General features: G+C 39.9%; 1 protein-coding gene across 2 annotated transcripts in view; it reads right to left on the reverse strand.

Moving 5' to 3' along the window:
* Positions 1 to 3,452: 3,452 nt before the first annotated feature.
* gpc6a (glypican 6a) overlaps positions 3,453 to 14,953 on the reverse strand; it is a 169,172-nt gene continuing 157,671 nt past the window's right edge. For both annotated transcript variants that reach the window (XM_037751508.1, XM_037751513.1), the window contains 3 exons: positions 10,482 to 10,612; positions 7,487 to 7,662; positions 3,453 to 5,317 (listed from right to left, as the gene is read on the reverse strand). In XM_037751508.1, coding sequence (XP_037607436.1) covers positions 5,097 to 5,317; positions 7,487 to 7,662; positions 10,482 to 10,612 — 528 coding nt within the window. In that variant the 3' untranslated portion in view covers positions 3,453 to 5,096. The remainder of the gene's footprint in view (positions 5,318 to 7,486; positions 7,663 to 10,481; positions 10,613 to 14,953) is intronic.

The raw sequence follows: 14,953 nt of genomic DNA on the forward strand, positions 1-14,953 counted from the left end.
GGAAAATCCTAACATATCAGGAAAACTGTTGCTGCACATTAGGCCCAGCAGCTAGTTACTTTATTCAATATTCAACACATCTTAAATAGTTACTGCTGGATGTCCATCATGTCTAACTACGTCCCATCTGTCTGACCCACTAAGTGAGTTCAGATCGGGTCCTGTTTGCTTTCACCTCTGCCTAACAGAGATTGGTGGTGGGCTCTCTGTGCTCCAGATATCCAAGACAAAAGCGTGATAGAGTGTGTAACCCGTGTAACTTCTACGTAAACACTATTTTAGACTTTGAGAGGTTGGTAAAATGTGTTAATGTGTGTTTAGTTTCCCCCCTGATTCTGTCTCATACAGGCTTTGACCGTGAAAGGGCTCAACAGGCTTTCTCAGTAACACCGGCAGTAGGCACTGAAATGTGCATGCACTTTGTTGGCCAATCAGAACAGATTCAACAACCAAGATCTTTCCCATTGTGACTGAAAGAGCAACAGTACCAATGAGATGAATACGATGAAGATGAAGATGGCTGCCTCTCCCTCTTGCTCCAGTATCACCGTGGCGTATGTGGCCAGAACCACTCCATATACGCTTTTCAGCAAGGAATGGGATGTGAGGAAGTCTCTCACTAGTGACCATTTTTGTGCGGATTATGTTCTTGGTGGTTATCTCCCAATTCTGCTGCCTGGCTTTGCTGATAGAAGTACAGAGTACCTGTGTTTTCTTTGTTCCCTTCCATTCTGTAAGACCTTCTCGGCTTCCTCTTAGCTACCTGGACTGTGTTTTTTAGGGCTGTCAAAGTTCACACGATAATAGCGCGAGGTCAGAGGGCTCTGACTCTACGTTTTAACGGCAAAAAATTCTTTAACGCATTAATGAAACATGCTATTTTTAACTAACCTCTTCAAAATCCGACGGACCGCCTTCAGAGAATGTAGAAGGCTCAGTGTCAACGATGTCATACTAGCTTGTTGCAAAAGGAGGCTAAATAACGCTCCAAACTTACGCTAAATTTTGGGGAGGAAAAACTGTCATGCCCATTTTCAAAGGGGTCCCTTGACCTCTGACCTCAACATATGTGAATGAAAATGGGTTCTATGGGTACCCACGAGTCTCCCCTTTACAGACATGCCCACTTTATGATAATCACATGCAGTTTGGGGCAAGTCATAGTCAAGTCAGCACTCTGACACACTGACAGCTGTTGTTGCCTGCTGGGCTTGAGTTTGCCATTTTATGATTTGAGCATATTTTTTATGCTTAATGCAGTACCCGTGAGGGTTTCTGGACAACATTTGTCATTGTTTTGTGCCGTTAATTGAATTCCAATGATAAATATACAGTATATATATATATATATATACATATATATATTTGAATATTTGTCCACTCCCATGTTGATAAGAGTATTAACTACTTGACAAATCTCCCTTTAAGGTACATTTTGAACAGATAAAAAAAAAAGTATGATTAATTTGCGAATTAATCACGATTAACTATGGACAATCATGCGATTAATCGCGATTAAATATTTTAATCGATTGACAGCCCTAGTGTTTTTGTTTGGATAATTCCTTTAATGATTTTTATTACTGCTGATCTGCTGTCTTCCTTGGTGACTGTGTCACAGCTGTGATACTGGTATTGATATTTATATTTCTCAGGTTATCTTATATATATATATATATATATATACTGTATATATATATATATATATATATATATATATTTCCCCTCCTCTAGTCACCTTTTCATCCAAATGAGGTGCAAATTTTAACTGAATATCCAGAATATCTGCAAAAGACAATGCTAATGAATGCATGGTTCCATCCACTAATGTCATGTAAATATTATAAGTTGGGCACATGTGCTTTATGTACGTCATTTATACGCCAAGTCTGTTTGTATAGCATTTGTAACATTTAGTTTTTCTCTATACACCTCAGGCCAGAGTAAATCCTTTTTTTGCAATATTTCAAGTTTTTTTTCTCTCCCAAATTTCCTGCATATCCACTCAGGGTTTTTTATGCACAAATTGAAAATGTACATAAAACAACAAATTAATGAAAATGATTGAAGTCCGTCTGTCCCTCCCTGCTTTGGTTTACTACACTGACCAGCTGTGGCATTGGGGGGGACCTTGTTGATCAGATCAGTGTTGTCTTTCCTCAGGCTTCGCTTGGATAGAGGCCTGTCGCCTTCCACAATTAAGGTTTACGCACCAGTGATTTAATTGTGTCATGCTGGTCTTAGAAGGAGGCTGCTGTTCAGTCACCTTCGCTTAAAGCGGTTTTCTGCGGGGAGTGAGGCGACGGAGGTCAAATGTTTTCCCATCTGTTCGGCAGTGGGAGTTCCTGTGGTGATTGGGGTCTCTCTTGTGAGTCATGTGAGCCCACTGAGGGGAGAACTTCCTGAGGACGCTGTCTGCGAAGACAACCATGTTGCTGCTGCAAACTTTGGCAATGCAGATATCAGGCTACTCTAGTACTACATTTCACCCCCACATGTAATTTGTGCCGAAGAACTTCAGATATTTATTCAGGTCTTGACGGTTGAAGCTTGATGCTATTTTCACTCTTGTGTCCCATGCTTGCTTTAGTATGCTCTGTGAAACGTGCAGCCTCTTTGAGATGCTCACAGCAGCTGTTAATATGTCACAGCGATGGGTTTTGGGAAGGCCCCTGTTGAGAGATGAGACTTACTTTCAGGTGCTTATGAGCTGATGGGATTGGATCCTCCAGGCACACTCTAGCATGAGGGTGGTAGCCTTAAATGCCCTCTTTTGTGCAGCAGCAAACGATTGTCCCTTTGTTTTATTTGTTTGTTTGCCTGCAACATTTCTGGAACCTCCTTTTTCTGTGTTACCTGAGGTCACGTCCATCGAGTTGGAGGAGTGCAAACTATGTGCCTTGCTCCCTCCAGAGCCAGTTTGAGGTCGAAGACTGCTGAGAAATAGAATGAAGGTTATGAATAGTAACCCTAGTTCTAATGGCACTGACACACCAAGCCGACGGTCCTCCGTCAGCCAGTTTGGAGACGTCAGTTAGCGTCTGTCGGACTATTTTTTGTGGTGTTTCCCGCACCGTCGGCTCTAGTCTGCCCATGTCTGATTTTTTCGGCCGATTCAGCATGTTGAATCGGCGGCGGAGCCCGTCGGTGAGAGAAATCATTCTGATTGGCTGTTCAGCTTAAACAGTATCAGAATCAGTGCACGAGAAGAGAAACGAACGTGAGCAAAGCAAGCCAACGAGTAAAGTCAAGAGGAAAAACACAGAAGGCTGTTCTCATTTTTCATCTTGATCTCATCTGATCATTCCAACACACGGATATTTTCACAACAACATTGCCATCTGGAATGAAGCTATGTGGTGAGTGAGAGTGGTGTTAAAATGGGCGGCAAACGCAGCTTTGTTTCATGTACGTATCATAACAACGGCTTGTATATCAGCAGTCCTCGGTCTTCCAGTTTCCCTTTTTCAATGACGAATACAGACTACCGCTATCTGCTGGCGGAGTTATTTCATCTCACGCAGGCGCAAGACGTACGTGCTAACTGGCCGTCGGCTGTAGTCTTTCCGGTGTGTTTGGGCGCAACTTTTTGGCAAAGACAAAGGCGACGTGAAGCAACGCAACAGTCGGCCTTCATCACTGCTAGTTCTCTGATGTCGGTTTGGTATGTCTGGGCTTCAAGAGTACAGTCAGGGCCCTCTAGCCTTGGCAACCTACTTCTTTTTGTGTTGCTGACATTGTACATGCTTCTTAAGAAAACATGAACACTTGTATAACCTGTAGCCTGTAGGGGTGGTGGGTCTGTTCTGATTGGCCAAACAACAACATGCGAACTTCAGCGTGGTGCTCCATAAGATGCGAGTGGGTGAACCTGCAGAGCCTGTCAGAGGGCTGAGCTTACAGGAGTAATTATGTAATATAAACAAGTAATAAAAACATACAATATAAATCATAACCATAAATAATTAAAGCATGGGAGCCAAGAAAATAAATGAAAATGTCATTAGCGGATACCTAATATCACTAATATACTCTGAGTTCTCTGAAAAATAAAAAGGAAAGCAGAACTGTTTAAGTGCATGATAAGTACCCAAACAGAAGAGAGTAAATCAGGTAACTGAATATCGTTAGCAGGCAATTGTAGCATAATGGCTTAGTGTTGTTGCGAAAACTCTCCTGTTTTTTTTAATTTTACAGGTGACCAAATAACTTGTAAAAACAAATAATACATTTATAAAAAATGTAGCCATTAACTAAAGCAGTAAGATTACATTACAGTATCTTCCAGTGAAATACATACTGCAACTGTTTAGAAGTACAATACAGTTAAATGATCTGAAAATATAGATCTTCTGTCTCTATGGGGTGGATGTTTCCTCTAGCTTTATAAACTTATGAAGCCGACAAAAATAATCTGTGCAAAGTAGTTCTCTTAGTGCAGTACATTAGCACTTTCTCAGAGATAATTAAATGTGCAACTATAAAGTGGCTGTAAGAACTGCTGCTTCCTGAAGCCACACTGATATGACCAAACGGGAAACCAGGTGAACTGCTAGCGCTGTACAATCCTGCACCAACCAATCCCAAACTGTGTAGCCTGCATTAAAAAAAAAAGGAAAAAAAAAGGTTTTGTCAGTTAACATCATTTACACGCATGCACACAGTAAGACTTCTGTCTGAGGGGGAAAAGACTAATAGGACAAAATGCGTGTTGTCTCATAACTTCATCATACAAAGGAAAATAAAAATAAATTCCCCTTTATCTGAAAAATCAGATCAGATGGTTTTCACTTTCTAAAAGAGAAGTATGTTCTTTAAAATCCACTTTAGAATAATGAGAAAACACCACATTTTCTTTTTTTCGGAGATGTGAAAGCTGGTTCAGTGATGGCACCGAGCATTCTTTGGGGGACGAGCAGGATGCAGCGCTGCACTCACTTCCAGTCCTACCATACCACACAGTAAGCCATTCTCGACAGGTTTCCAGGAGGTTCTACATGTCCAGTGAGGGAACAGCAGTAGAACTTGCTGTTAGACATACTGTACTGTACGTATAGTAACAGTATAAAAGTCAGTGATCAGGCCACACTCGTGTATTATCTCCATTGAGTCTTCATTGCCCAGAGTGGGAGTGTGAGGGCGCCCATCACCAGCAGTAGGGAGGGGCCGCGGCAGAACGACTTGCCCGCGGCTGCTGCTGCGCGTTCATCACTTCTGTCGGCTCCGATCACAGGAGCCTCTGTTCCAACAAAAACAAACTCTGTTGTGCAGCCGTCGGAGCAGCCGCTGCCACTGCCAGAACTACTGCCCTCGTCACCTGCAGCAACAAAAGCACACACATTAAAATTTACACAAAAATAATATTTTCACAAGCAGCTATTAGTTTGGTCCATGGCAAAGTGAGGAAGCCCTGGTCACACCAGAAAGTGGAACAATGAAACTCATCCGTACATCCGAGTGACATAGGTGGCTATATCATTTTGCTGATTTGAGTCGTTTAATTCAGTTCAAAGATTTGCTGCATTTTTTTAATTGATTTTTATTTCATTAACTTTTTTTCTAAGCTGAGCGTCACCATCCAAATACAGTTCTGTATGCACATCAGGAAGTGATCACATTACCGTCATAACCATAGACGGTATATAAAGATGGACGACATTACAGCTCCCAGAAGCCAAAACATCTTGATCGCCCCCTGGTGGCTGGCTGCAGTATCGCTAATAAATCCGCCCCCCTCCATGCTAGCGGATGGGACATGGGCCAAACTAAAACGTCAAAATACACGTCAAATACATTTTTCACAAAGATTGTTTCCGTCATTTTAAATAGTTTTTATCACGCTGATGTATGTTCAAGTGTTCATTTTTCTGATAAGTTTGGTTTTAATTAGTTATTTAATGCTAGAAAAAGACGGTGAGACGTCATGATTGAAAGCTGCTCTGAGTGAAGTAGTAGATTTGGACGAGAGAGGAGATTTACCTTAAACTTTCCATAACCATCACGAGTCTGTGTAATAGAACATGTGTCAATTTGATCATAAATATAGTTATAGAGATATTTCGGTTAGTTGTTGTGTCTTTCTAGCCAAACAGCTACCGTGGTGCTAACGTAGCAGCTAGGTGGCTCACGCTAGCAAGCTGCGGCCGTGCTCGCCTTGTGATTAGCTCGGGCGGGTTTGTGGACGGGACTTCGATACCACGACTCCAGCCCCCCGATCACTACTGCGCACACTCTGGCTCCTAATGACGTCAAAATCTCAAGATGGCAGCTCCTGTGTCCGGGATATTTTGGCTCTGTACATTGGGATGTATGGGATATATACAGTCTATGGTTGTAACACTGTTAGGTTTAGTCAGTTGCTGGTTCAAACTGTTACATTCAGTTTACTTATATATATATATATATATATATATACATGCCTTTCTTTTAATTTGTATGTTGAAACAGACTAGATTAGAACTTGGAAACTAATTCACGCATATAAAGTCTTATTCGGTTAAAATACAGTAATACATGAATCTTTCTTCAATGTAAGAGTCAGGGTAAGATCGCTGTGGAAAAACTGTGAGGGAAATAATATTTTATAATGTTTCAAAACCTCACAGGCCCAGATTGTCAGTGACAATTGTGATTGAATAAGCCTTTTGGGGAGATTTTATTAAAATTAATTGACTTCACTGCAAAATTTCTTCTCGTCAAAAGTGAATATGCGATCGGGCCTTTAAAGGTGACAAAGCAAAAAAATAGGTTTTGCATGATTGAAAATGGCCAAAAATGGTGGTTGTGAATAGCAGTGTGTGCAAAAGGAAGGAAGGATATTTCCCCTAACAAAGCATAGTACAGTAGCATGGCATAGAGTTTACTTTGTTCTTATGCAACCTGCTTGTGTGAGATATTAAGCTACGCAGCAAATGTAGTTGCTGCAGTACTTTGTTTCTGGCGTGGAAGAAGACACCACCACTCCTCACAAACATGACAGCAACAAAAATGGAGTTGAGCTACAAACGTTCGTGGCAGTAGTCACACACAAATGTGTGCAGCCACACATTTTATTTGAAGCTCAGAGTATCTTCCATCTTGTCAGCTGAATGGGATCCACATAATCAGGAAGAAAGAATGGTTTCTGTCACGGCAGCATTGGAGATGTACATCTTCCCAAACATAGCCTTGGCTGTCTATCATTGTCTCTGTCACCATACCTACAGCTATTTATTCTCCTAATAATGTCAGTCTTGCCTCAGTGCAACACTGATGCATCGCATGGATTTCTATCACGAGTTGCTCATGAATGACACCCGAGAACTTATTTCGGTACAGTTTATATTTCTGCGGGGCAATCTGTGTGTGTGTTGTGGTCCAAATCAAAAACATTATGCAGTGACAGAAACCAATAAATAAACTTTTCTCTCTGTATTTTACTTCAAATTATTATTATTATCTTGTCTCCACCTGCACTTGCACACACCCGAGAGATTGTACAACTTACTTGAGTCCTGGAAGTAGATGTCATTCCCGTTGTAGGCGTTCTTTAGCTTGTTGGTCATGACACGTAGAGCCATGATCTGCTGTCGTATCAGTGTGTCAGGCCTGGTGATATCCACATCCACCTCTGGGTTGCTCACCTGGTTGGTTAGACCCTCCTTCACCACTTCAGGGAAATATCTGGACACAATGACACAGTAAAAACTTGAATCATCTAAAATCTCCATGTAGTATCCCTTAAAATGGGCCTTTATGGCAACATTTTCTAGATGTATTACAAAACTTCTGGTTTATGTATCATAGGGTTTAGTAGATAATTTATAACACAACACACAGAATATATGATTTTTGCTTGATTTCACTATGGTTTGCCTTCAAAATATTGTGAAAAATAAAAGTAGTGCAGTCTCTACAAATCGTGTAAATGAAGCTATCAAGCAGCTACTATATTGTGGCCGATAGAGCTCAACACACTGCAACTTCAGAAAACATATGCTAATAGCATAGACTGTATAGAAGAAGTGGACGTAGTCGCCGTGACATCACCCATTGGTTTGTGGACTGCTGTTTTGAAGCGTTGAGTTCAGCATTTTGTCCGTCACCATCTTGTTTTTTTGCAACCAGAAGTGACACAAGAGGGTGGAGCTAAGTACAACCAAATGCTGAATAAGACGTACAGTACTTAGGCGACCAAATGTTGCATCTAACTTTATGAACTGAAAACACACTGTGAAAGGGTTAAAGTTATAAGATGAAAACACGGACAACACCCAGACCGGACAACGCCGTGATAGCGACCTGTCAATCACAAGGTAGCCACGCCCTAAAGTAAAACCTGCTTTATGGTCTATTTGACTCTAAATGGGACCATAATATACTAAATGAACATCATGCTGTATTGAAGAAGACTTGAAACTAGAGATTGAGACCATAAACTCATGTTTACAATGTTTACTGAGGTAATAAATCAAGTGAGAAGTAGGCTCATTTTCTCATTAGAAAGAATGTTTAAGTTAAGTTTAAGGCACCTCCGTGTTGCCCACTGAGCTCAACACACTGCAGCTTAAGAAAACATATGCTAATAGACGGAAGTTTTTACAAAACGCACCTCACATTTAAAACACAAATAGCTTCAAATGAATAAAACATGTCTATTTGTGCCATGTATATTTAATTGGCTTGTGTTTTATTCATATGCAGCATATGTGTTGGTGACGATGTTCTCTTCATTTAGCCTACTCGTGTTTTGTTCACTTATATGCGTTTCCTTAAATTGTTGTGTTGTGCTCTCTCTGTCACCAGTGCAATCAGTTGTTGTCATGCAGGATCAGCCCCTTGTGCAGCCATTGTGTCGCAGCCATTGTGTCACTCTCTTCACTTACTGAAGTGTGTTTGACAGATACTTTGCATCCTTGCTTTCTCCACAACACTAAACATAGATTATCTACATCAGGGGTAGGCAACCTTAGCCATGCGGTAGCTTAAACAACGACACACTACTGTAGCAATTAGTATGCAAGAGTGTTGTATGGAAATGTTGAAGTGCCCTCTCATCAGCATGCCAACTGACCTCTTTCACAGCCATTAGGAGTTGCGCATCCTGTTATTTACAGTAATTTGATTGATTTTTTCCGGGAAGACCCGCCCTACTCTGTCTCTGATTGGCTAGTACTCGTTGCCTTCTTCTCAGAATTTAAGTTTATTGCTGATGAACAAGATTGGTGTAAAGTTGGTGGGGTAAATGATTTCAATTCAGATGCGGGTGTTATCATACGGATGGTAGCCCTTCATGTATAGTGCTCTCATATAGAAATATCCTGATTATGGGAGAACATTATTTTTTAAAATGTTGTTATGAACGTTGCCTATATGGATATAATGACATTACAGATTCGTTAGATATTTAAATTTTGATGTGGTGTCATAATTAAACTACAACAACAACCTTAATGTTGATATGGCACACTGATTAACAAGGAAATATAAAAATGGCAATTCATACCAAAAAGGTTGCCGATCCCTGATCTATAGAAATCGTGGAACATGTGTGAATATCTTATGATCTCGGTATAACAGGCTGAGAACTCACAAAGTAGACCAACTGAAATTAAGCCGATTCACAAGAGCTACTCTTTCTAACGACGGCTGCTTAAATCAGGCAAAGCACAAGTGTGTAATCAGGCTCAATAGTTAATTTCATGTCGGGAGTGGTTGCACTTTGCTACAGAGAGCCCTTAATGTGCCTAATGCCCACAAATGACTACTTTATTTATTTATTTTTTTTACTATAATAAATCAAAAACAATGTAACTGCTGTGCAATTAAAATAATGCATTACATGAGAAAGACAACCTATGCTCACCAGGAAGGTGATCATTTAATTCCAGCCAATGTTTTTACACTTGTGCATGTGTGTTAACCATTCAATTTTGTATTTCATCTGATAAGTTTTATACAAAATGAAGTGTGCATAGTTTGTGTTCAAGTAAAAGAAGAATCCAATGATTTCATAACACACTCCTAACATGACTTGTAGTGACATTTCATCATCTCTGGGCAATCAATTTACCTTCCAGATTTAGAGTGATGCTTAAAAATGTTACTGGCACAAACAAGAGAATTAACATGTCTTTTATTGCACCATCTGGTGATTTTGTTACTTGGAGAGGGCCAAAGTGATGGGGTGATATATTTCCTCTGCCAGCGTCTCTAGTTCACTGTCAGAGAAAACAACTCACTGGCCATTCAACTGTACGGCTCGCCGACACTCTACACGCTGCAGCGGCGATAAGGGGTGTTGGAAACTCCGCAGTCCTCAGGGTATTAGAGCTTCGCAGCTTATATAGGAGTTCTCCATATAAGCACCAACCATTGTACTTACAGAGAGAGTGTTAATCTGGGAACACAGTGTGGTTATTTTAATCCCTGGCAGGCAAAATGTGATAACCGTAGAGCGGGGTGACTTTGCTGTGGTTATAAAGAGGAGCAGAAGTCCTCACCTGCCCTTCGTGTGGCTGTTCCAGCACTGATCCTCGTCAGACTCGGTGAGCTTGCCCTTGGCACAGATGTCATCTGGCAGGTTGGACCAGAACCTCTTGGACTCCTTCAACTTCTCTTTGATGTCAATCACCTGCCATGGGCCAAAACAGAAATTTAATATATTAGGGTTGATAATTTAGTATTTGAAAGCCTGAGAAGTCAGAGTGAGAAGTGAATCGACTGTAACACAGAAGTACAACTTGTGCAGTACTCGGAATATTAAATGATTCTACTAGTTTTGGTTAAAGCTGCAGTGGGTAGAAATGAAGCAAATAAGATTAAAAAATATATATATTTTCATAAAACGGTCCCTATATCCTGACAGTAGTACATGAGACAGTTAATCTGAAAAAAATCATGTGCCTCTGTGTCCTCCGGTGCTCCTAATGACATCTGCAAGATTTTACAGACTGGAGGAAAACAGAGCTGATCTGGAGTCTGCCGTCTATGAGCAGCTGACAATCACTCGCAAACTCTGATTAAACGGTCAAACTAGGCAGCGCTGATCAAATATGAATCAATATTCTGTTACTGTAATGCCTATTGATTGGCCAAAGTCTCCCGTCACGGGCTAGATTTTTTAAAGCCTGAAAACAGAGCCATGAGGAGATGCAGAAGTGTAGTTATCGCTCAGAGCACATGCATTACAATATGCTGAAATGTTATTATGGATTTTTTGCCCAAATGATGCCAAAAATATTCTACCTACTGCAGGTTTAAAACAACTTAAAAAAAATCATTTTGGAAAATAAAATCAGGAAAAATAAAAAAAGACAAGTTTTACGAAGAGAAAAAAAGGAAAAAAAGTCAGTGATAAATGCTCTAGAAACTTAAAAAAAAAAGACAAAAAACAAACACACATACAGCAGATTCCTATAGCTCCATCTCTGTATAGGAGTGTGACACATTGTGATTTTAAACTTTCATGCGGCTGCAGAAGTGTATGTAGTTGCACAACCCCGTCTGTTCATTTATTCCATAAGGACAGAAGTACCGTCCAGGCTGCCAGGGGCTCTTTTTCTTTCCATTTTGCTTCTTGTCCACTTCTGTCCATATTGTGTTCATCTCTGATTCATACAGTACAGACTTGGGGCTTTGAATTTGATATTTGGCATGAGCGGTCACCCCCAACTGATTCCATCTGGACTGAGCAAGAAGTTTGAGCGAGTGACCAGCAAATAAGCAGAAAAACAAACAAAAAAAAAAACTGATCTGATTATAAAGTAAGATATTCATTAAGGCACATACACATTTTAAATATGTGCCATATGTGTAAATATGTTGGATAAGTATGTGTTCATATTTATAACAAACTTACCTGTCTTTAACAAGTACTATTCTGCTGTTACAGGAGAGCAAGATGACATACAGCATGAACACCAATTCACACAGAATAATGTGATCCTATTCAAGATTTTTACACTTAAAGGTGGGAAGAATATTTTCTTGCCGAGAGATAAAGGCATAGTTCGGGTGTTTTGAAGTGAGGTTGGCGTATTGCTAAAATGTTGATTGGCCCGCCACCAGTTTGGAGAAAGAGACAGGAGTACCTACACTGGAGAAAAGAAATACAGTGCTGTGGACAGGGGCAGCAGCAAAACGTACTTCAGCCACCTAAAAGAAAGGCTCACCTAAAAAATTCAATATCCGTCTAATTGTACGCTATATTTAGAATATCTTCACCGCTGTATCTTGCCATCAGACAGTCATTTCCTTCTCTTTCCCGACGGCGAACTGAACTGAAAGTGAAGCTTATCTACACTGTTTTTGACATATGAGCCTGCTGGCGTTGGAGAGAACATAGATAATTTTGCTGGCCCCGTCCAAAGCACTGTATTGCTTTGCTCCGGTGCTGCTACTTCTGTCTGTTTCTCCAAAACTGGGGACGTGCCGAACGTCATCTACTGTAAGTAATACACCTACTATGGATAAGTACCTCATACAACCCCACTTCAAAACACCCAAACTATCCCTTTAAATGAGAAGATTGATACCAGCCTTATGTCCATTCTTTACGTATGAATCTAAAGCCAGCAGTCTGCTAGCTTAGCTTAGCATAAAGACTGGTAACAAGGGGAAACAGCTACATAAAAAAAAGCCTCAACAACAATAAGAACGCAGGCAACTTTCTGCTTAAAATCTCAAAACAACAGGAACAAAATCAACAGATATTAAATCCTGCACCTATAACACAAAGAGCCTTGTGTTAGACAACCAGGTGATGTATTCATTGTGTGTGTGTGTGTGTGTGTGTGTGTGTGTGTGTAGGTGTGTTTTAAAATATATTTTGGCAAGAAAGACCATGGTTGATGAGTCACAACCTTCTCTGTGAAATTCTATCGCTTTCAACAGCGTTGCATTTTTTCTTTAAATTGTTTTGGACTTGAACCAATTTCAGCTGCTGAATTCTTCCCGGCTCTGAAAAGCTCTGACTGCTAAATATCTGTCTCATACAATTTACAGCCAAATATTTCAAAAACAACATCTGATTTAATGCAAAGCCCAATGCCTCTATTCTTAATCTTAGTGATACTACAGCCAAGTTGACAATCTATCAAACATATATTGATAGATTTGACCTCAACTATAGAGAAGAAACCCTGTGATGTTAATAATTATTGCTCTGTGTAGAAGTTATCTGCCCTGGCTAAAGTATTTGAACCTCACGTGGTTGTCGAAAGAGTTCATTCAGGACTCAGTTGTAGGCACAGTACTGTGGCAGAAACAAATAAAACATCCAGAAATATAAAACAAACACAACGAACTGCACTTCTCCGACTCCAAAGCCTTTAAATTGTAAATATATTTGCTCATAGTGCCTTTCTAGTCTTCCGACCACTCAAGGCGCTTTACACTACATGTCAGCATTCACCCGTTCACACACACATTCATACACTGATGGCAGAGGCTGCCATGCAAGGTGCCAACCTGCCCATCAGGATCTAATCTAAATACTCATTCTCATCTGATGGCACAGCCGTCGGGAGTAATTTGGGTTTCAGTATCTTGCTCAAGGACACATGTGGACTAGAGTAGCCAGGGATTGAACCTCCGACCTACTGATTGGTGGGCGACCCGCTCTACCCTCTGAGCCACAGCTGCCCCCGCTTTATTTAACTAGCGAGGAGTGATTGACACAAGTTAGGGCCTTTAACCTCACGCCTCTCTTCATTGGTTGAAAGTTTTTTTCTTGAAGCAAAATATACAAAATATAGCTTTCAATTTATCTAAGATTTTGATTCATATCAACCTGCTCATTTGTAGCAATATATGTTTTTTTCAATTAATTGTAAATAAATGTTAATCCATAAAATGCCCCTACTGCAGCTTTCATTATTATCATTATTTTTTTTTTTACAAATATTAATATACAAATATTTAATATCTGACAAAAACAACTCAAGGTCTGCTTACTAGCTTTTTCTGGATCATTCAACGTTATGCGAGTTTAGTAGTGATACAATATTTATAAAAGTTAGTGGACCTTAAATTTGAATTATTCTGTTTAATATTATTTCCAAAGGCAATAATGAAATCTGATGCTTCACTTTTAAGACAACATGGACGAGAAGTCCTAAAAAGTGCTATCGATAAAATCAGAATCATAAAATCAGCTATTGAGCTTGCACGTCAATAGATCCATTTCCATGACAACTAAAAAGACTCAATCTTCTGATGAAGACTCTGCGATAAGGTTGAAAGTTCCAGAAAAATAAACTACAAAGTGGATGTTGAGTTATGGTTGTTGTGTCAGTCTATCATAACAAGGTTGAGACTACAGCAGAATTTTACATCACACTTAACTGCAGCGAATTCTCTCCGACAGGCAAACTGTCTCTGAATAGATGTGTTTAACGCATGAATCTATTCACATATCCTCCCTCTATATTCTGCACACTTTGCCAGATGTACTGCATATTTCAAACAGTTCAGGGATTAATACATGTTATCATTTGCACATTGTGTTAGCAGATTAGGTTTCATACAAATTTCACCAGTGGTAATTGTTCTGGGTATCTTTTTACACATGCAACCTATTAACAGAGCAGGAACAGTGTTGAAGTGTGACTTCTTAGAGTTAATGTGTTGTATCAGAGCTCCTGTTTTATCACAGATTTTCATCAGTGATGTGGATGAGAATATCTACAGAAAAAATGCACTCAAATGTATTGCAAACATATTTAGGCCCCTATAGAGCTTTAGGACATAACAGTATGATTCTACATTTACAGCTAACGGGGGCAGATTTACAATTTAAATTCGTAGTAATTCTTGAAACAATGAGTCTTTGATTTCACACAGAAGTAAACAAAAGCAGCCTCTCATTTCTAACAAATGACAAACATTGATTTTATCGGCTGAAATGACGAATGTTTGCCTGCAGATTTTAGCAGCTGTACTAGCTAGCTTTACATTTATTTGTGAGTAGCCT

This window comes from Sebastes umbrosus, chromosome 2 (assembly GCF_015220745.1).
Source record: "Sebastes umbrosus isolate fSebUmb1 chromosome 2, fSebUmb1.pri, whole genome shotgun sequence".
Taxonomy (NCBI): Eukaryota; Metazoa; Chordata; class Actinopteri; order Perciformes; family Sebastidae; genus Sebastes; species Sebastes umbrosus.